The sequence below is a fragment of the Geotrypetes seraphini genome, chromosome 9 (genome assembly GCF_902459505.1).
Source record: "Geotrypetes seraphini chromosome 9, aGeoSer1.1, whole genome shotgun sequence".
In the NCBI taxonomy this organism is placed as follows: domain Eukaryota; kingdom Metazoa; phylum Chordata; class Amphibia; order Gymnophiona; family Dermophiidae; genus Geotrypetes; species Geotrypetes seraphini.
This window is the reverse complement of record NC_047092.1, coordinates 967373-988359: the sequence shown is the minus strand read 5'-3', so window position 1 is coordinate 988359 and position 20987 is coordinate 967373. Positions and strand designations below refer to the sequence as shown.

Genomic DNA, 20987 nt, shown 5'->3' with positions numbered 1-20987 from the left:
GGCAGGAGAACATTATTTGGGAGATCTTCAAGAGGGAGAAGTTGGAAAATTGATTAGGGAGTCATTTGGGGGGATTATGATTTGGTGAGAGCCATCAGCAGTTTAGTTGTGCCCTTTAAGAGGTGGCTGGGAACAGTGGACCTTGGCTTTGCAGCCCGATGCTCCTGACCAGGAAAAATAGCAACTTGTTGCTGGCATTATTTTTCCAGGAATGACACAGCTGGTGGTATCCACTTTATGCTGTGTTGTTCAATTTACATAGCGATGATCCAGCCAATATTCATGGACCTGTTAAATTGTGTATTTGTGGATATCCAAAAGGTAAAACTATAATGGATATGATAATATCTGTTTTATAACAAGGGAGAAGAAGACCCAAAGATCCACAGTGAAATCAATTCAGCGGAGAAAAACCAAAAAGCTGTGGATACTGATGTTCTGGAAATGATTTATTAGACACTTTTACACATTAAAAACATAAAAATGCAATTGTAATAGGCCAACCGCTGGATTAATATCTGTTTTATATCATAGCAAAACCAGGAAAAGACTTCAAACGCCCAAGTGTTTGAAATGCTCACTGCTGAAAACACTTGAAAGGGGCTTGAACATCATCACTGGTTTAAGGCCAACTTTCCTGTCGTGTTTGAAATTAAAACAATGCTGCTGATTGGTGCATCCTGGCTGTCAGTCATGTTGCAACATGTTTACAAGGAATAAATGCTGACTTGAGCACTTCAAGAATGATTGCAACTGCTAGCGGTGACTCTAATTTACCACTGCCCTGGGAGGTGCGAGGTGTGTGTTGATGGGCCTGATCTACTGCAAATGTAGGAGCACAAGCTGAATTTCACCCAGATATTCAATGCCAGGTGTAATCTGGCACCGGTATTGAGCGTTTGGGTCCAAATGTCAGAAGTTATCTAGGTAGCAGCTTATATTGAAATGGGTGCCTGGTAGACCCTGTTTGCCGTCTTAACTTGATTGGGCATTGGACTAACTAGGTAGGTCCCAACTCTGCTCCAATTCTGCCCCTACACATAGTTAGTGGTATTAGCCAATTAAATGCAGCTGAATCTGTGCCCTGAGGCCAGGCAGTGAGATTTAACTGGTAGGATGTTGTTATCTGGCTAAGTCCTTTAGAATATCTGCCCCCAAAATTGTAGCTGTTGAGGTTGTGTGTGGGTGGGTGTGTACTATCCCTGGTAGATTGTTGCATGTGACCATGGGTTTTTTTTCTCTTTCTACAGGAATATTTAGATGTTTTGGGAAGACCGATGGTTGTTGCTGGAGAGAAAGCCAAACAAGTCCAATGGACCAATGTCTATTTAGATGCTCTGGTAGGAACTGCATGATGTTAATTTTCATGCTAAGAATTTCGTTTTTGGTCATTGTGTTTAATGAAAGTACTTTTTATTACGTGATGTTTCCCTGTTAACATTTTATCCAGACAGAAAACGAAGGATTCTTTCAGAGATATAGTTAGAAAACCATGTACACATGAAAATACTAACTATTAGCGACCTTTTTATGTTTTGATACAAGTGTCAGGTACCAGGGCTTTCGTACATTTGCTGTCGTTTAATCAGGGCTTCCCAACTCTTCCACTGGACCCCAGGTTTTCAGGCTATGCACAACAACTATGAAAGTGCTTTTGTGGTATATAAATTTATCACAGATATCCTTGAACCAGACTAGCTGTGGCATCTCAGCAAAACATTTTTGAAGAAGATGATAATATTGATTTGTAACAAAACTCTTGGTTATAGCTTGGAGAATTCTGTAAATTATGCAGATAAATGTATGTCCCAGCCATGCCATGCCCAACTATAAGTCTCCCTTGCATTTATGTGCTAAGCGGGTTGCACATTTTATATAGAATACAAAAGTCGATAGAGATGGCTTGGAGAAATCTACTGCTTATTCCTATGAAAAGCAGCAAAAAATCTGTTTTGATACTTGGGATCTAGCTAGGTACTTGGGACTTGGGTTGGCCACTGCTGGAAACAGGATACTGGGCTTGATGGACCTTCAGTCTGTCCCAGTATAGCTACTCTTATCTAAGAGGGCAATCAAGCCATTGTGACATCACTGGTGAGGTTGGCTCTTAGGCATTGGTGGAATGAGGCATTATGACATCACAATCTCAGCTTTGGAATGTTGCTACTCTTTGGGTTTCTGTCTGATACTTGGGACCTGGGTTGGCCACTGTTACAAACAGGATACTGGGCTTGATGGACCTTCGGTCAGTCTCAGTAACAGCAACTCTTATGTTCTCATGTTTATGTTACTATGGCTACATACGCTTCTTGTGGTTGCACGTGTCACCGTAGCAGTCATTTAGATAAGTGCTAGTAACATAGCTAAAGACCTACCTAGTCCATCCAGTCTGCACGACAAGGTGGCTAAATTTGTGTCTGGCATTCTGCACAGGTTCTACTTCTTCAGGATTACATTAAATTACTCGCAGAGTTGGCATCTGTCAGGTGACTTGTCATGGATTGTAGAGGAAAGTGGATTGTTTTAGATGCCTATTTCAGTGGTTCCCAACCCTGTCCTGGAGGAACACCAGGCCAATCGGGTTTTCAGGCTAGCCCTAATGAATATGCATGAAGCACATTTGCATGGTGCAAATGTGCTTCATGCATATTCATTAGGGCTAGCCTGAAAACCCGATTGGCCTGGTGTTCCTCCAGGACAGGGTTGGGAATCACTGGCCTATTTGATCAAAACAATATAATGCACCAGTGTGTTTTGATATCTCCCAGAAGCAGGCTTCGTAGTGTGCAAATCTTCTCACTCACTTTTACACTTCCTCTGAAGACGGAGCAAATTAGTGTGTGTACGCAATACATGTGTGCTCTATTAACTGTGCATTTGCATTGTCATGCTTTCCTGTTCTGCCCAGACCTCAGCTGTTTCTTTTTATTACAATTCATGCTATACCACAGAGTGGTTTACAAATGCAAATTATAACCAAAACATGGAACCATCAGAGAACACAAAATTAAGTAGGTATCAAGGTAGAAAAATGTAAGGAAAACTGAAGCCGTGAGCAAAGCCTGAACTGGTTGAGGTCAAAGTCCCATGAGAAGTCTAAATTTGGGAAGTGAGTTTCAACAGAAGATGATATGGGAGAGAACTGCACGGGAGAGGGATGCAAATCATGAAAGCTACACGTCAGGTTTCTGAACTGGAGGTTGTCACCTTTAGATGGAAGATGCAATCAAAAATGAAAATTACTACATGAAATTACACCCTAAAAATGGGAGCGGTTGTAAAACACCTATGCAGCCATCTATGCCTTTGACAGCCCTAGAAACTACTCAGAATGAAGAGCGGAGGAAGTGCACAAAGTGTGTTTAACGTTAATAGTAATAACTCTGACTAAACCATCTGTGCTATTCTGCTTCTCATAGCACTTTCGTAAGTTAAAATCGTATTAAATTCATTGAATGAAATGGGTAGAGTCTTGTATTGAGTCTACCTTTAACTTCACTTTTCATCCCATGAGTGGTAATTCTATCTGTGTGTTATGTCTGCAATGTGTTTTAAGCAAAGGATCTCTTTTAGTATCATTTTAATTGGGTTATCCTAAATCCTGGCTTGCTAGAGGCTTCACAACACATCACCTTCTTTATTCCCTCTGAGACCCCAATGCTACGTGAGGCCTTTCCTAGAATTCGGTTAGATGAAGCCTTGAAGCCTAATAAAATTCTAGTAAGAGTAAGCAGGTGGTATTTGACCGACTATTCAAGAAAAATTACTTCATTTTAAAAGTGCAATTGGCCACGTTAAAGCACTCAGTAAGAGAATGTCTTCATATCTTTTTTATATGTGTGCTCAGTTTGAATAAGGCCAAGACATGCTGAGCTGTTTATTTTAGAAGACTGGAGTATACTGTGTGTGTGTGTGGGGGGGGGGGGGGGGGGGGCATTTATTAATATGCATTCATTTCATTTGAGAAACGTAAAAATTCATTACCCACAAAATCAATTGTTCATTACCTTACACATTTAAAAAAAAAAAAAGAGTTATTAAAAGTATAAAACAAACTTGAAAACATATAAGATTAAGTGCTGCAACTCTTTATCAGAGCAAATATAGCCTTCGAAAAGGTTTGGGCAAATTCCTTCAGGAAAAGTCCATCAACCATTATTAATGTAGACACTGCTTATGGTTGGGATTAGGGGCTCCTTCTACAAAGGTGACTTAGGGCCTTAATTCGTGGAATAGTGCATGCTACAATGCTGTGTGCGCCAGCCGCTACCGCCTCCTCTTCAGCAAGCGGTAGTTTTTCGGGATGTGCACTAAAACCTTTACAAAAGGAGCCCTAAGTGTCCTGGAACTTTGACACTTTGCCAACTGCTGGAAAAAGGGTACTGGGCTAGACGGACCCTTGGTATGACCCAGTAGGGCAATTTCTATATTTTGTTCATTCGGTTCTGTTCTAAACCAATGATCCAATGATGGTGTGCTAAATTTAGCCCAGGTTTCCAAGTTTATTGGAGGAGAGCGTGGCGTAGTGGTTAGAGCTACAGCCTCAGCAGTTGTGGGTTCAAACCCCATGCTGCTCCCTGTAACCCTGGGCAAGTCACTTAACATAAGAACCTAAGAATTGCCGCTGCTGGGTCAGACCGGTGGTCCATTGTGTCCAGCAGTCCACTCGCGGTCAAAGATCAGCGCCCTAACTGAGACTAGCCTTACCTGCAGGAACTGGGCTAACTTTGTCTTGAATCCCTGGAAGGTGTTTTCCCTACATTAGATAGATTGTGAGCCCACCAGGACAGATAGGGAAAATGCTTGAAGTACCTGTATGTAAACCACTTTGAGGGTGGTATACAAGTCCCAGTCCCTTTCCTTTCTAAGTTGAGATACCACCTTTGACATAGCCATCTGAGTGGTTCACAATCTAATCAGCTAATCTGTCCCAGTGGGCTCACAATTTAACTATGGAGGGTTAAGTGACTTGCCAAGGGTCACAAGGAATGGTGCTGGGATCAAACCTACAACTTCAGGGTGCCGGGCTAGCAGTTCTAACTACTGGGCCACTTTTTCATAGGCTCCTCTCTTGGTCTTTCAATGTTTAGGGAAGTCTTCTTCTCCTCTTACTTCAACATTTGCTTCTGCCATCCGCCATCTTGAAAATGACTCTTCAGCTGATGTCAGTGAACGGTCCTGATAATCTGCTAAACCCAATGACTTCCCTACATCAGGAAGGGCACAACTTTCCAATTTTTTTGTTCTACTTCCATTTTAAATTTCTTAAATGTGGTTCTGTGTTAATGAACTTCAGATTTATTCTTTTTGAACTATTGCTGAAATATGGTCCCTCGTGTTTGTCAGTAACATGTAATTATTTGATTGAATTATCTGAAAGAAATTATGGAACACAGTTGACTTTTTTTTTTCATTTCCTAATGTATCTATTTTTGGACCAATTCAGAATTTATCTTCCTGCTTATCTTCTGCTTCTTGTAAACCAGACATGTGCAAGGAAATAAACAAAGCTTTGTACAATTAAGAGCTGTCCTGCTTCAGATATACGAGTTGAATGCTCTCACCTCAGCTGCTAATGCATAACCCTTCCATGCAATGTATTTATTTCAATTTCACATGGTCACCAAGTCTGTTCTGGATTACTGTAAAAAGCTGTTTTAAACATCTATCTTGCCTCAGACTGTGACATTAGGTTATCTAGTACAACCATTTGGAACATCTCATATTTTCAGCAGCCGGAATTTCATTGGCCAGGCTTGCTGTTGATGTTGATGTATTTTCTGGAAGTGCTGATATCGTGAAAAAAATATTGATGCTGTGTAATACTGTGCAGCTTTAAATATACTAGTGAACCCCCCCCCCCCCCCCAAATCCAGGTAATGTCTTTATCACTTAATTATACAGTAGTTTTTATTTCAGTATTTTTATTCCACTTATAATCTAAGTGGTTTACATTCAGGTAACCATCATTTTCCCTTGTCTGTCCTGCTGGGCTCACGCTCTATCTAATGTACCTGGGGCAATGGGGGATTTGAACCTACAATCTCAGGGTGGTGCTGAGGCTGTAGCTCTAACCACTGTGCCACACAGATGGCCTGAGTGGTTTATGGTTTTTGTTTATATCCCGCTTTATACAAAGAGGGTTCAAAAAACACATACGAGGTAAAAAAAACAAACAAAAAAAACAACCAAACAAACACAAATAAACACAAACAGACTAGTCTTAACTTCCTGGTCCTACTTAAATTACACATCAAAAACAATCCACCCCACCCTCACATACTCATACCCTCACTCACATGCCACAAATACCCACCCCTGGCTATTTGTATCATTTATACATTCAAGTTGTAAAACTGCATTGTCTTGTCTCTTAGCACCCATATTTCATCTGACAAAACAGATAATGTTTCAACAAACGTTTAAATGAAGTAAGATTCCCTTGCTGACATATGTAACCCGGGAGTTTATTCCACCCTGCTGGGCCCACACATGAAAATGTCACAGCCCTCATGGTTTGCAACATGTCTGCTGACATGTTGCCTTTTTCTGTCTAAAATAAAACATCAGACGGAATTTTCAAAAATACTTTTCTGGGCTCTATGTGGATTTTCAGTGGCACATAGGTTCCCCCTATTCTATATAGGCACACTAATACAGAATTAGCTCCTATGAGACACCTGTTCTTTAAAGGAAAGTAGGTGCCTTCCTAGCATATCGGCTGAAAAATGTGTCTATAATCTGGATATCAGCCCAAGGTAGATAGAAGAAGGATCCTAAGGATGGTTGAGGATTGGGACCCAGATGGCTACCTTAGAGAGCAGAGTAGGCAATTTGAAATAAACACATTTTAAGAGATTTTCAAAACTTAGAACAGGATGTTTCCACTTGAATGTGACTAGGAAGAGAATTCCAAAGATGTGGGCCAAGATATGAAAAGGTAGATTCTCTAGTAATACTGAATGGGTGATTATAGGGCATGATAGCAAACTAACATTCAAAAAACAAGACATTTTTTTCACCAAGAAGGAAATGTTTAGATGGAAGTATAAAGGAGAATCAAAGATTATTGCCAAAAATTTCCACTTGGGAAGAATGGAGTGCTTCTTTTGAATGAGAGGTGATATGTGGTCCTAACACTGAACTGAAGGATACACTTCATCGATGAGTCGGGGCTCAAAATTGACAACTATCAAGGAGAAACCCAACATTGGTGCATTTTTGAATAGTAGGGGAACTTGAAACGTTACTACTAAATGGAATTGTGCCAGGTCCTTCCGACTTGGATTGGCCACAAGATACTGGGCTAGATAGACCCGATATAGCTATTCTTATGCTCTTATTCAATACAACTGGACATGATGGCAATAAAAAGCCAGAGTTAGATCGCCAATTATCAACTGCTTGCAGGCAGGATTGAAGATAAATAATATCATAGTCTCATTTCATGGTAAATATGATTTGAATATCATCTGTATATATGAGGGACTATAGCCTAATGATTGGATAATAAAAGCCAAAAGTACCAGAAGAATTTACCTTGGTATTTTTAGAGAGATTGGACATCCAAATTTGATTTTGGACATTTTGAAGACAACCCCCCCCCCCCCCCAAACAAAATAGTGCCAAACATGGCCATTTTCAAACTGGAAAATGTCTCTCTCTTTGGCTTGAAAATCACCTTGTTTTAGGCATTTTTGTGCTCAGTGCATCTTTCTTTTCAAATGAAAAGCATCCCAGGGAGAAACCCACAAAAACAAGTCATTGGAATGTCTGACATCCCAGGAGAGCAGTGGAGAGCCAATGAGCACTCAGTAAACTTCACATTAAAGGTACCAGGTACACATTGCATCAAAACCCCTTTATATAGTATGGGAAGCCCTTCAGGAATAGCAAAATAAAGTACTGTATGCAATTGCCCTTACGCCTGCATGCATCATAAGAATATAAGTATCGCCTCTGCTGAGTCAGACCACAGGTCCATCGCGCCCAGCAGTCCGCTCCTGCGGTGGCCCCCCAGGTCAGTGACCTGTAAGTGATCCTTTATTTAAGACATTTTGTCCTGTGTGGTACCCCTTCAATCCCCTTTTCCTTCAGGAACTTGTCGTATATGTGGGCTCAGTAGGTATTTTGTGTTTTTTTTTTTGGGGGGTCGCTCATACTTTCTACCAAAAGTAAGATGTGGGCCTGGATTCCCTTTTCTACAGTCCACTGCACTGGCCACTAGGCTACTCCAGGGACCCCTTTGCTGCTCTAAGAGGAATGGCCATTGCGGCAGCTGTCATAGAGCCTGGTTGTAGTTCTCTGTCACCTCTTAGGGTGGTGGGAGGGGCTCAGTGATCTCTGGGTATTAAGCAGGGGGAGGGTCTTAACTTTATCCCTCCAGTGGTCACCTGGTCAGTTTCGGCACCCTTGGTGGCACTTAGTCATTATTGAAACAGATATCCCATGTTTTGCCCTGAATATTTTTATAATCAAGTTTCAAGTTTATTAAAAATTTCTTATACTGCCTAATCAGGCTTCTAGGCGTTATACAATACTAATAGATAAAAGATGGACAATACTAGGGAATGTTAGTACAACGAATGTTCTATTATTGCAGAAAAAAATGTCCTTAATGTCATATGAATGTCTGTGTGTGTGAAGGCCCTGAGACACCAGTGGGGGGTGCCAGAAGGGAAGAGGACCAGAGAGAAGGAAGGGTGCTGGCGCCCCAAGATTGCCTACAGGACTTGCCTCTCGCCACGAGGGGCACATCCTGTAGGCAGTCAGCTGGAGCTGGTGCCGTTCCTCCCCGGTGTACCGCGGCACACCTGAAATCTCAGGAGGCACGCACAGTTTGAGATACATTGGTCTAGTCATTCATATCTTCTCTCTCCACATCAATCACCTCCTGCCATGAACATGTGTGATATTAGTTTCCTCTCCTAATGTCGCATTTTATGAAGAAATCATTTTCTATCCCATTGATGTTAATTATCATTTACAACAAAGTACTGTATTTTCGCGGATATAACGCGCACCCGTGTAAAACGCGCACACGGGTATAGCGCGCAGAAATCACGATGACATGTACAAAAACTTTTGTATACCGCGCTCACGGGTATACCGCGCATGATGCCCGACGCTCCTTTCGCCCGCCCTGACTTTCCGTGCGCTGTCCCGACTCTCCGTTCACCCCCCCTGACTTCCGTGCACTGCCCTGACTTTCCGTGCGCTGTCCCGACTCTCCGTTCACCCCCCCTGACTTTCCGTGCACTGTCCTCCCTTGAAGTCCTGTCCCCCCTTGAAGGTCTGTCCCCATCCTGAAAGCCTGATGCCCCCCCCGACGTCCGATACATCCCCCCCCCCCGGCAGGACCACTCGCACCCTCACCCCGAAGGACCGCCGACTCCCCAACAATATCGGGCCAGGAGGGAGCCCAAACCCTCCTGGCCACGGCGACCCCCTAACCCCACCCCGCACTACATTACGGGCAGGAGGGATCCCAGGCCCTCCTGCCCTCGACGCAAACCCCCTCCACCCAACGACCGCCCCCCCCCCAAGAACCTCCGCCCGTCCCCCAGCCGACCCGCGACCCCCCTGGCCGACCCCCACGACACCCCCACCCGCCTTCCCCGTACCTTTGTGTAGTTGGGCCAGAAGGGAGCCCAAACCCTCCTGGCCACGGCGACCCCCTAACCCCACCCCGCACTACATTATGGGCAGGAGGGATCCCAGGCCCTCCTGCCCTCGACGCAAACCCCCCTCCCCCCCCAACGACCGCCCCCCCCCAAGAACCTCCGACCGCCCCCCCAGCCGACCCGCGACCCCCCTGGCCGACCCCCACGACCCCCCCACCCCCCTTCCCCGTACCTTTGGTAGTTGGCCGGACAGACGGGAGCCAAACCCGCCTGTCCGGCAGGCAGCCAACGAAGGAATGAGGCCGGATTGGCCCATCCGTCCTAAAGCTCCGCCTACTGGTGGGGCCTAAGGCGCGTGGGCCAATCAGAATAGGCCCTGGAGCCTTAGGTCCCACCTGGGGGCGCGGCCTGAGGCACATGGGCCCAACCCGACCATGTGTCTCAGGCCGCGCCCCCAGGTGGGACCTAAGGCTCCAGGGCCTATTCTGATTGGCCCACGCGCCTTAGGCCCCACCAGTAGGCGGAGCTTTAGGACGGATGGGCCAATCCGGCCTCATTCCTTCGTTGGCTGCCTGCCAGACAGGCGGGTTTGGCTCCCGTCTGTCCGGCCAACTACCAAAGGTACGGGGAAGGGGGGTGGGGGGGTCGGGGGGGTCGGCCAGGGGGGTCGCGGGTCGGCTGGGGGGGCGGTCGGAGGTTCTTGGGGGGGGCGGTCGGTGGGGGGGAGGGGGGTTTGCGTCGAGGGCAGGAGGGCCTGGGATCCCTCCTGCCCGTAATGTAGTGCGGGTTGGGGTTAGGGGGTCGCCGTGGCCAGGAGGGTTTGGGCTCCCTTCTGGCCCGATATTGTCGGGAAGTCGGCGGTCCTTCGGGGTGGGGGTGCGAGTGGTCCTGCCGGGGGGGGGGGATGTATCGGACGTCGGGGAGTCGGCCGGGCAAGAGGGCTTGGGCTCCCTCTTGCTCCGATCGTGGATGCGGGTGCGGGTGGGAGCGCGTGCGAGCGGTCGTTCGGGGTGGGGGTGCGAGCGGTCCTACTGGGGGGGTGAATCGGGCGTCAGGCGGGGTGGGAACTATGTTTAAAAACTTTTGTATACCGCGCTCAGGCATATAATGCGCGAGGGGTATGCGCGGTAGGTAAAAACGCGTATAACGCGCGCGTTATATCCGCGAAAATACGGTAGTTGAGAGAAGTCAATAAATCTCCCACAGTGCTTTAGGATGGAACTAATCCTTGGTTTTCCACAAAGCATAAAACAGACATCAATGAAATTGGCAAATGAACAATGAAATACTGAGGTGGCTTTTGCTTCAGCGCAATTATAATTCTATATCGATGTCATACAAAATTAGACTTTTATTGCATCAATTTAATTTAAATTATGATTCTTCGATCTCTGTGACTGTTTCAGGAACTTGGACTTGTCATAACAGGAACTTTGCCTGTCTTCAATCTAACAAAAAACCACAACGGGCACAAGGTAAACACCCAAATAATTCAGCTATGTTAATGTTTGATTTAGAAACAATCGCTAGATTATGGATATTTTCCTATAGAAAAAAATGGCTATTCTGTTCTTAGAAGCAAAGTCATAGCTGGGTTGCAGCTAGTTAATTGGAAATCTCCTGGGAAATGAAACAGAGGGTTTGTTTGTGCTCTTCTGACCTTGATACAGAGAATGGTGGCGGAGGACAAGGGACAAGTTGCAGAGCTTTATAAAAGAAAAGCAATCCTGTTTGTTATGAAAGCTCAAGAGATCTTTCTGAGCAACCTCTCGGAGTTATGTCAGGGTAATGCAAATAGATCTTTTTAGGCAATTCCGGGTGCCGTCTCGATGGGGTAGCCGGCACCTCTCTGCCCCGCCATACCACGCCACACTGGTATGGCACCTGAATGCATAAACACCTCGAATCAGAAGCCGTGCTGATAGTGGAATAAACCATGCACATTAAAACTTGTGTAGACAAAACTGTGTGTCTGGACCCCAAATGAGGTCACATGGATGGGGTGTTGGAATCAGGCCACTCCCCCCCTACCGGATTTTAGTATAATCTATGCCCAGCAGTCAGCATGAGTCTTATGAGCCAATGAAGACTGAAAGGCCCTGCCCCTTCCTGGGAAGGCTTTCTATGATCCCTATGCTGTCTGCTGCCACTCTTTGCATCACCGCTGCAGGCGTCTTTCTGCTTTGGAGTGGCAGAGAGAACCTGGGAAGAGGAAGGGAAAGCAGTTGAAGGAGAGGGAGGAGCGTGGAAATTGCGAGTTTGGTTGTCATAGTCATCTTGGCTCATGGGAATTTTGTTGTTGTTAAAAAACAGTCATATTGGATAAAAGTTTGAGAAGCACCAATTTGTGATGCATCTGGTTCTTTACAAAGTGTGCATCAATCACTATAAATAGAAGTAAAATTTGGGTTTGTGGTTTGGAATGTCCTAACAGAACCTTCTGATCCTTGGTGTGATGGGAGTGGATGTGTCACTGGAAGATATCAAGAGACTGACGCCACACTTTACGGTAAGCAGCATTTCTAATATTCTTGTCTTGTGCAAGCTAAAAAAATGTTGTTACCGCTATCCTTAGACCAACTTTTAAAACTGCTGGAGGAAGCATTGCTTAAGGATTGATATTCAATGGGAGATAACCAGGAAGGAGCGGCTTCTACCCATTGGGTACAGCACAGAGGTTAAGGGTCACTGAACATCTGTTCTAAGCTTCTCAGCAGGATCTGGTGAATGCCCCCCTGGGAATACTGGGAGCTAAGTCAGAGCTGGAAGTTGTCTGGTTGTTGCCGATAATTATCCAGCACGTTGGGCCGGACAAAAGACTGTCCTAATCTTGCCCAGAAAGTTATTTGGGTGTCAACCCTGAATATCAACACCAGCTGGATACATTTCAGCAAGTATTCAGTGCTAGTATCCTTAACATCTGGATCTCAATCAGCCTGGGCTGGCCAGTGTTTAAAAAAAGTTCTCTCCCACTAGCTGGTTACTGTATAGGAGAAAGACTTTGCAACAGTTCTGAAAGTGAGAATTTTTATGTCTGTATTATTGCAAGCCACATAGATTTTCAGATATGTAGATTATAAATATTTTAAATAAACTGCAGAAAATGTGCTCCACTGCCTTGACCCTGGTTGTTTTCTGAGGGTAGAGTTTTAGTTGGCATGGATGATATTTTTACAACAGATTTTCTGAGGTATCAAGGCACAAAGGTGAATATAATCTGTCAGATATTCAAATGGGTTTAAGCAGACAGGAGGGGATCCTGCCTGGTTAATTTCCTCTGAACGATCTGGTGCCTGATCATCAGTGGCTCTTAACTAGTCAGCAATGATGTACAGCACCTTGGGTGAATCTCTTCATAAAAATGGTCAATAAATTTCAATAACTGAATGAATACATAAATTAAATAAATTAACCCCATGCATAATGGGTGTCTGAGTGTATAAAACACTCAAAGTGGTAAACAATCCATTAAGGAATGTGCCTCATTATGAAAGATGTGGACTTTTATTCACACTGAGGGGCGGACGTTTTCAAACAGGTTAAATGCTTTGACGATTGTTCTCGTTCTGCATCAGTTGCATGCAAACGATCTTCTTACAAAATTACAAATGGAAAAAGTCTACTGTAGTTGCAGTCATTTCTTGTGATATATCAGTTGTTCTAAGAAAAAAATACATATTTCAATGTTGGTTGAAGTGATATGGGTGTTGCATGGAGATCTCTGTGGGTCAGTGTGGCTAGAAACATGGCGGGAAGCCTGATTGCTTCGTTATATATAAGTTTGCATTGTATGACAGAGGCAGAGTGTGTAATGGAAAGCTCGTACAGTAGATGGATGTTGAAAACCAATGTGTTCTTCCTTTCAGCTGTGTCCAAATGGCTATTACTTTGCAATTGATCCAAATGGCTACGTACTGCTCCATCCAAATCTTCGACCCGAGGTAAGAGTGCTTTATTAGAAGATATTTCAAGAATAGGAAGCAATGCAAACACGCGAAGAGGGACAAAGAGCTCGATATCTAAAATGATTTAACCAGGCAGGAGAAGCTGTCACTCAGTCTGCGATATTTAACTGTTCAGTGCCACTAAATATTGACTCTGACTGCCCCGGCACAATCGGAGAAATTCCAGGGCAGGCTGGGGACAGAGTTCGGGAGGACCTAGAAGTTACGCAAGCCAATGACTACAACCAGTGCAATGTTACTTTTAAAGCAGGTTAGATACATAAAGGGTAAAGGGTCATGGATGTGTGTTACGACTTGGATACATCAAATGTGCCTTACATTCTCGTCCCCAGTGGGTTCACAGTCTAAACGTTATGTGGTTATTGCACTAGATATAGGCTAGACTCACTGTATTTTGCGGTCTATAAGACGCACCTGCCCATAGGACGCACCTACGTGTAGAGGAGGAAAAACCAAGGAAAAAAAAATGCATCTGGTGGTCTAGTGCGTCTGGTAGTAGGCAGGGCCCCCCCCCCCCAGGTACCTTTTTTAAAATTCCGGTGGTGGTCTTGGCAGGAGCTTTCCCACTCCTGCCCCTTTCTTGCTGGAAAGCTGCTTCTTTTTCTTTTTCTTTTTTTTTTTTAAAACGTATTTTTATTAACAGTGGAAACACACCGCCCAATAGGGCAGATTAACAAACTGCTGTAAGTCACAAACAGTCCATTACAGGTTAAATGTCAAAACAGAAACAAAGCCTCCCCCACGGATCCCCCCTCACAGGTACAATATTCATACAAGCGTAAGAAACGTTGGTAGTAGGGGGGGGCAAAGGCAGAGAAGAACAACAATGATAAATAGACCGCCCATCATGGACAGCGATCTCCCACCGTGTTTTTGTATATACCCTATCAATATTCCACAAAACCACACATAGCTCAGGATACCATTCGCATCCAACAACATCCACTCCACACTAATCGACCACTCATATCCCCAAACATCTCCCTTCCCTCCCCCCACCTACCCCCCCTCCCCCCCTCAGGGCACCCAGGAGTATCATAAAAAGAAAATGAAAGGAAATGAAGGAATGGTAGGGGTGTAGCAAGGGCCCAGCCAAGGTAGCGCATAAGACAGCCAGGCTAAATTAGGCGGGCTCCAGGTCCCCCTCCTGTTCTTGTGATGGCAACAGGTCCCGCAGCCTCTCCCACAAGCCAACGTAGTGTTGCTTAAGCACACTCAGCGATCTAGCATAAGATTGAATTTCAAACCTAGCCGTCTCCCGAAGCCTACTCCTCCATTGAGGTATCGGGGGGGGTTCCTCGGCCATCCAATAAGTTAAGATCAGCTTCTTAACTACGAGAACAACATTATAAAAAAATCTACATTGGGTTGTGGTGAAACCTTGATCCTGGAGAGAGGTCTGCAGACCCAGGAGAAGAAACCCATAGTCCCATTCAACCTCGCGCTGTACAGCTCTCTCCATTAGGGAGAGAGCCTCCCTCCAGACATTCAGTCGGGGGCACTCCAGGAAAGAATGGAGATATGTGCCTGCTCGATTCTTGCACTTTACACATAAATCACTATCCCATAACCCCATGCGCGCCCCCCGCTGAGCCGTGAAATAGGCACGGTGAAGGATCTTAAACTGTAGTTCTTGAAAATCTGCAGATTTAGTGTATGAGTATAGAGTAGCAAAGCAGGCCCCGAATTGTGATTCTGAAATATCCTGTCCCAGGTCCCGAGCCCAGGAAGCGCGTACTGGAGAAAGTACCGACAGAGGGAGAGATGATTTGAGTATTCGATACCAGTGCGCGAGGGAGTTAGTTACGGGCGGTGTGGCTGAAAAAAGGATGTCCAAGGGGCCCTTGTCCCAGACCCCATTGTCTCCTCTGCGTTCAGCATCCCAGTAGTGACGTACTTGAAAGTAAGAAAACAAGTAATGTAGGGGAAGACCCCACGCGTCCCTTATTTGCTGGAAGGAGGGGAACCCGACAGAGGGCAGCTCCAGTATATCCTCCATCATCCTACAGCCCCGAGCCGCCCACTGCTGAAAGACTGATCTACCCCAGCCCGGCTGAAACCTGGAATTGCCCCCCAGGTGGAGAAAGGGAGATGTGTCAGGTGATAGTTGCTGTCTGCGCCGCCACCAACGCCACGCCAGCCTAAACGGGCGCAGAAAACGGAAACAAACTAAATATCGTCTCCCAGGATCGTCCTGTCTGTGTAATATATTCATGAAGTTAAAAGGGGAGCTCCAGCCCTCTAGCCATCCCCGAGGGGAATAGCGAAAGCACCCTGTGTAGCTCTCATGAATCCATCGAAAAAGGGACGCTACATTATAAAGCCGAATATCTGGGACATTTAGCCCCCCCAGTGATTTATCCAAGATAAGTTTGGACATCGCGATCCTAGGCATTCGGGATCTCCAAATGAATCGGGAGATTGTAGTTTTAAAAGCAACTTCGTCCCGCCTGGTAAGCCACAGCGGCATAGTCTGTAGGGGATACAGGAGTTTCGGTACCAGAACCATTTTCACTAGAGCCACCCGTCCCAGGATTCCCAACGGCAGTTCCTGCCAGGACTGACACAGCTGTCCAATCGCCTCAAGCGGGCGGCGAATATTTGCATTATAAAGTGTAGGCAGATCGGTGCTAAGATATATACCAAGATAGCGCATTGGTTTGCTCGTGGGTGCTATAGGCAACACCGCGTGCCACGGCTCCGCCCGGCGCCCTGTTAGCATCAGGAGTTCCGACTTGCTACAATTGACCTGTAAGCCCGACAATGCCCCAAAAGCTCGAATCACCGTCAAAGCTCTGGGCAGATGGATGGGGACCTGATCCATATAAAGTAAGATATCGTCCGCAAACAAGCTGATTTTACATTCCCGTCCCCGTACTACAATGCCCGTAAGAGTCTCATCCTGCCGGATCTTAGCCGCGAGCGGCTCAATGGCCAAAAGAAAAAGGAGTGGGGAGAGAGGGCAGCCCTGTCTCGTACCTCTCTGTAAGCCAAAATCCGCAGTAAGACCCCCATTGATAAGTAAGCGCGCCCTGGGATTGTGGTACAGAGCCGTCACCCAAGCCAGAAACTCTCCCTGGAAACCACCCCTACGCAAGACCCAGAAGAGATAGTCCCAAGAGATGCTATCAAAAGCTTTCTCCATGTCCAATCCCGCAACCGCCTCCTGGCCACCCCGGCCTACCCTATCATGAATAGCCCCCAAGACCTTCATCAGGTTCATGGAGGCGTAACGGCCCGGTACGAATCCGACCTGGTCGGGATGAATGAGATCGGGGAGAAAGCTATTCAGGCGCCGCGCCATAGTTGCGGCCAAGAGTTTAATATCCTGATCCAAGAGAGAAATTGGACGGAACGATCCCACCAGGTCCGGGTCTTTACCCGGCTTTGGGAGCAGGACTATGTGGGCCATGTTATCCTGAAAGGAACCACCCGTCCTCGCCACCTCGTTATACATTGCGCTCAAGGGCTGCGCTACAAGATCCTCAAGAATGCGATAGTATTCAGGGCCAAACCCATCCGGCCCGGGTGCCTTCGCCAGTTTGAGGGAACGAATGGTGGTTCGGAGTTCAGCCCCGGAGATGGGTTGGCTCAAAAAAGCAGCCTGGTCCTCCTCTAGGCGCGGTAATGATAAGCCCCTGAAAAAATCCCCAAGGGCAATCTCGTCCAATGGGCGCCTACCATATAGGGTCTCATAATACTTAACAAACTGTTCCGCTATTTGGCTTTCCCCCTCGTGTCGTGTTCCCCTAGCGTCGCGGATGGAAGTAATGATTTGGCGTTTCTTATACGGTCTCACTAAGTTCGCCAGGAGTTTCCCCGTCTTACCCCCCCACCTATACATTTTATACCGTTGGAACGCAAAGGTCTGCTCCGCACGCTGATGGAGTAAGGTCTCGATACGTTCTCGTGTCGTCTTGTATTCCTGCCGGTCAGAGTCCGACAAAGAGGCGATATGAGCCCTGCGGAATTGATGCAAACGTCGCGTGAGCGACAAGAGCTCCGCTCCCCGGGCCTTACGTTTAGCAGCCATATATGCGATCACATGTCCCCTCAGAACTGCCTTAGAGGCATACCAGTAAGTTACCGGTCCAATGTCAGGAGTGTCGTTAGTGGCCTGATAGTCTGCCCAGCGAGCTCTTAAAAATGTCCGAAATTCCTGATCATGATACAGGTGCAACGCCATTTTCCAAGAGGAAGCTTTGCCGCCTGCTGCGAGAGTCAAGGTGAGGTCCACGGTGGCGTGATCCTAGATCGTGGACTCCACTATTTCCGACTTAGCAGCCCGTGAGAACAGTCTTTGGTCAAGCAGAATGTAGTCCAGTCGGGCATACGCTTTATGGACATGTGAGTAAAAAGTAAAATCCGATTCGAACGGGTGTAATGCCCGCCAGGCGTCCACCAGGCCTAAGTGCTGTGTCAAAAAGCCCACCCCCTTGTTGTCATGGTCTCTCAGACTACCCCTAGGAGGTTTACAATCCACCCCTGGGTCTGCAGTGATATTCATATCCCCCCCCAGGATCACCTGGTAGTCCGGGTAGGCTGATACCTGAGATAGAAGTGTGGAGAAAAATTTATGACAGTAAGTGTTTGGGGCGTATACGTTACAGAGCAACAGTTTTTGTCCCCATAGATCCCCCAGTGCAATGACATATCTCCCCTCCCGGTCAGTTAGTTGTTTATGCAGGACAAACGGTAACCGCTTGTGGATCAAGATAGCCACCCCCCGCCGGCGGCCTCCTGAGGTAGAGGAGTAAACATCCCCAACCCAATTTTTCCGCAATTTAGAGTGTTCAATCTGTGTTAGATGGGTTTCCTGCAGAAATGCCACATCCGCTTTCAGAGTTCGTAAGCTGGCAAGGATACGAGAGCGCTTTACTGGGGACCTGATGCCATCAACATTAAAAGTAACAACCCTTAGATCAGCCATATCGACTAGAGCGTAGCGGTATGCTGCGTGAAAACCCAGGGAGCACCAGCCCCCCAATAACAGGAGAGGTCAGCCATTCTCCCCCAGCCAAACGCAAGGTGAGCCTGCGCAGAATGAATAAATAGGTGCCAACGAAGCCTCCCAGCAGAGCCTCGCCGCCCTCGATAACCAGGTGCCCCCTACCCCAGCACGCCCATCCCCCATGCATCCCCCCCGCACATTCATCCCAGACTCAGACATGCCTTCCCCCTCACACACCTCCCAACAGTCCCCCATCCCCCCTCCCCACCCCTCCTTATCCCCCCATGCTGATCCCTCCCCACCAGCATACAAACCCATATATATCCCCCAGCCTGCCCGGAGACCTCCCCCCCACCCACAGAAAACACCCCCACTGCATATCAAACAATTTCAAACAAGCACACAGTCCAGGAATATAACAGAAACCAAAGCAGAGAACAGATAAGTTGGTACCATCAAGTCCAGATCAAACTTTCCATCATGTCTGCAGTCTGCCCAAAAGATCTCCGAACTGTCCAGAGTAGCTGTCGCAGAGTATCGCCAGGTATGTCCCTCAGAAAGGGATGCGGCCGACAGACATGCAGGAATCCATGTATTCACCTCCCCACCCAGGCCCGGCGCAACTAAACTCAGGGCACCTGAGCCCCGCCGCCGGATCTATCCTGGAGGCCATCTCAAAACAGGAGTACAGGGCCACATCTCCAGGTTAGGAAAGGTCTCATATCCACACAGGGCACTTGAGCAATGTACCGGGCAAACAGCCACTCCACCAGTCCAGCTCATAAAGGTCCCATCTCGACACGTATGAAAAGCAGATGTATGGTAAGAAAAGATCCCAATCAGGTACTTCTGGGCTGTATGGGTCGTCAGGCAGGCAAAGTCGCCAGGAACGCCTTGGCTTCGTCACCGCTGTTGAAATTAAGGGTCTTACCGTCATGCCAGACCCTGAGCTTCGCAGGGTAAACCAGGGCAAATTTGATACCCCTGTTGTGAAGGTCCGTGCAGGATGGCGCCATAATCTTGCGTTGGGCCGCCACCCGCACCGAGTAATCATTGAACATGAGTACTCTGGAGCCTTTGTAGTCCAGGGCCCCCGCCTTTCGGTAAGCCCTTAGCAGTAATTCCTTTTCCCGCCAGTTCGTATAACGAGCTATGGCTGTTCGCGCCCTTCCCCCCTCCATGGGTCGGGTGCCAATACGGTGCGCTCGTTCGCAGGCAAAGGCCTCCGCACCACCAGTTAGCTGCAGAGATTCTGGTAGCCACGTGCTGAAAATAGTATACAGTTCTTGCTCACCCACCGTCTCAGGGAGCCCGACCAGCCTCAAGTTGTTCCGGCGGCTCCTATTCTCCTGCTCCTCCAAGGCGTCCTGTAGCTCCCGGGACGTTTTCTTAAGTTCTTCCACTTGGGCCGTCAGGCTGGAGCACGTGTCCTCCTGGTCGGACACCCGTTGCTCGACATCCGTCAAGCGTCGGCTGTGGGAATCAAACTTTTCATTCATCTCCTCCACAGCCGACTGGATCTTGTTAAGTCTGTCCGCCAGCGCCGCCGTGACCGACCGTGTGATGTCCGTTATCCAGTCTCCAGCGGGTATGGTAAAGGTGGCCGGCTCCGCCGCCATTTTGGAGGGGGTTAGCGAAGGCTTGTCCCGAGTGCTCTTTGCCGGTTTTACTGGCATACCCTGGTCCGGCGTGAGTGCTCTGCGCCGCTAGTGCCGGGCGGAGAGTAAGTCCCCTTCCTGTGTGCTCGCGGCTCCGGTGGGGGTACAGAAAGCCGATTTTATCGCTGTTTTTAAGTCCGTGGGGCAGGAGCTCTCCTTCCGTGCGTCTGCTTAGACAGGCTGCATCACGTGACTCCAAGCTGCTTCTTTTTCTGCAGAGCGGCGCATAAAGCAGGAGCAGGAGCTTTTCATTTTTGTGCCTGGTCCTACTGGAGCACTTGTCTAGGTCCTGGCAACTCAGCTTCAATGCCAAAAAATGCAAAGTCATGCACCTGGGCAGCCAAAATCCATGCAAGACTTACACCCTTAATGGCGAGATCCTAACAAGAACTGAAGCAGAACGAGACTTAGGGGTGATCGTCAGTGAGAACATGAAGACTGCCAATCAAGTGGAGCAAGCTTCATCCAAGGCAAGGCAAATCATAGGTTGCATACGCAGGAGTTTCGTCAGCCGTAAGCCTGAAGTCATTATGCCATTGTATAGATCCATGGTGAGGCCCCACCTGGAATACTGTGTGCAATTCTGGAGGCCGCATTACCGTAAGGATGTGCTGAGACTGGAGTCGGTCCAGAGAATGGCCACCCGGATGGTCTCGGGACTCAAGGATCTCCCGTACGAGGAACGGCTGGATAAGTTGCACTCGAGGAACGCAGAGAGAGGGGTGACATGATCGAGACATTCAAGTATCTCACGGGCCGCATCGAGGTGGAAGAAGATATCTTCTTTTTC

The 20987-nt window shown here is 47.3% G+C and overlaps 1 protein-coding gene across 3 annotated transcripts in view; it reads left to right on the top strand.

The window, feature by feature from the left end:
• CACNA2D1 (calcium voltage-gated channel auxiliary subunit alpha2delta 1) overlaps positions 1-20987 on the top strand; it is a 520381-nt gene that overhangs the window by 391029 nt on the left and 108365 nt on the right. For all 3 annotated transcript variants that reach the window (XM_033958928.1, XM_033958927.1, XM_033958929.1), the window contains exons 15-18: positions 1251-1340; positions 11030-11098; positions 12058-12132; positions 13490-13564. In XM_033958928.1, coding sequence (XP_033814819.1) covers positions 1251-1340; positions 11030-11098; positions 12058-12132; positions 13490-13564 — 309 coding nt within the window. The remainder of the gene's footprint in view (positions 1-1250; positions 1341-11029; positions 11099-12057; positions 12133-13489; positions 13565-20987) is intronic.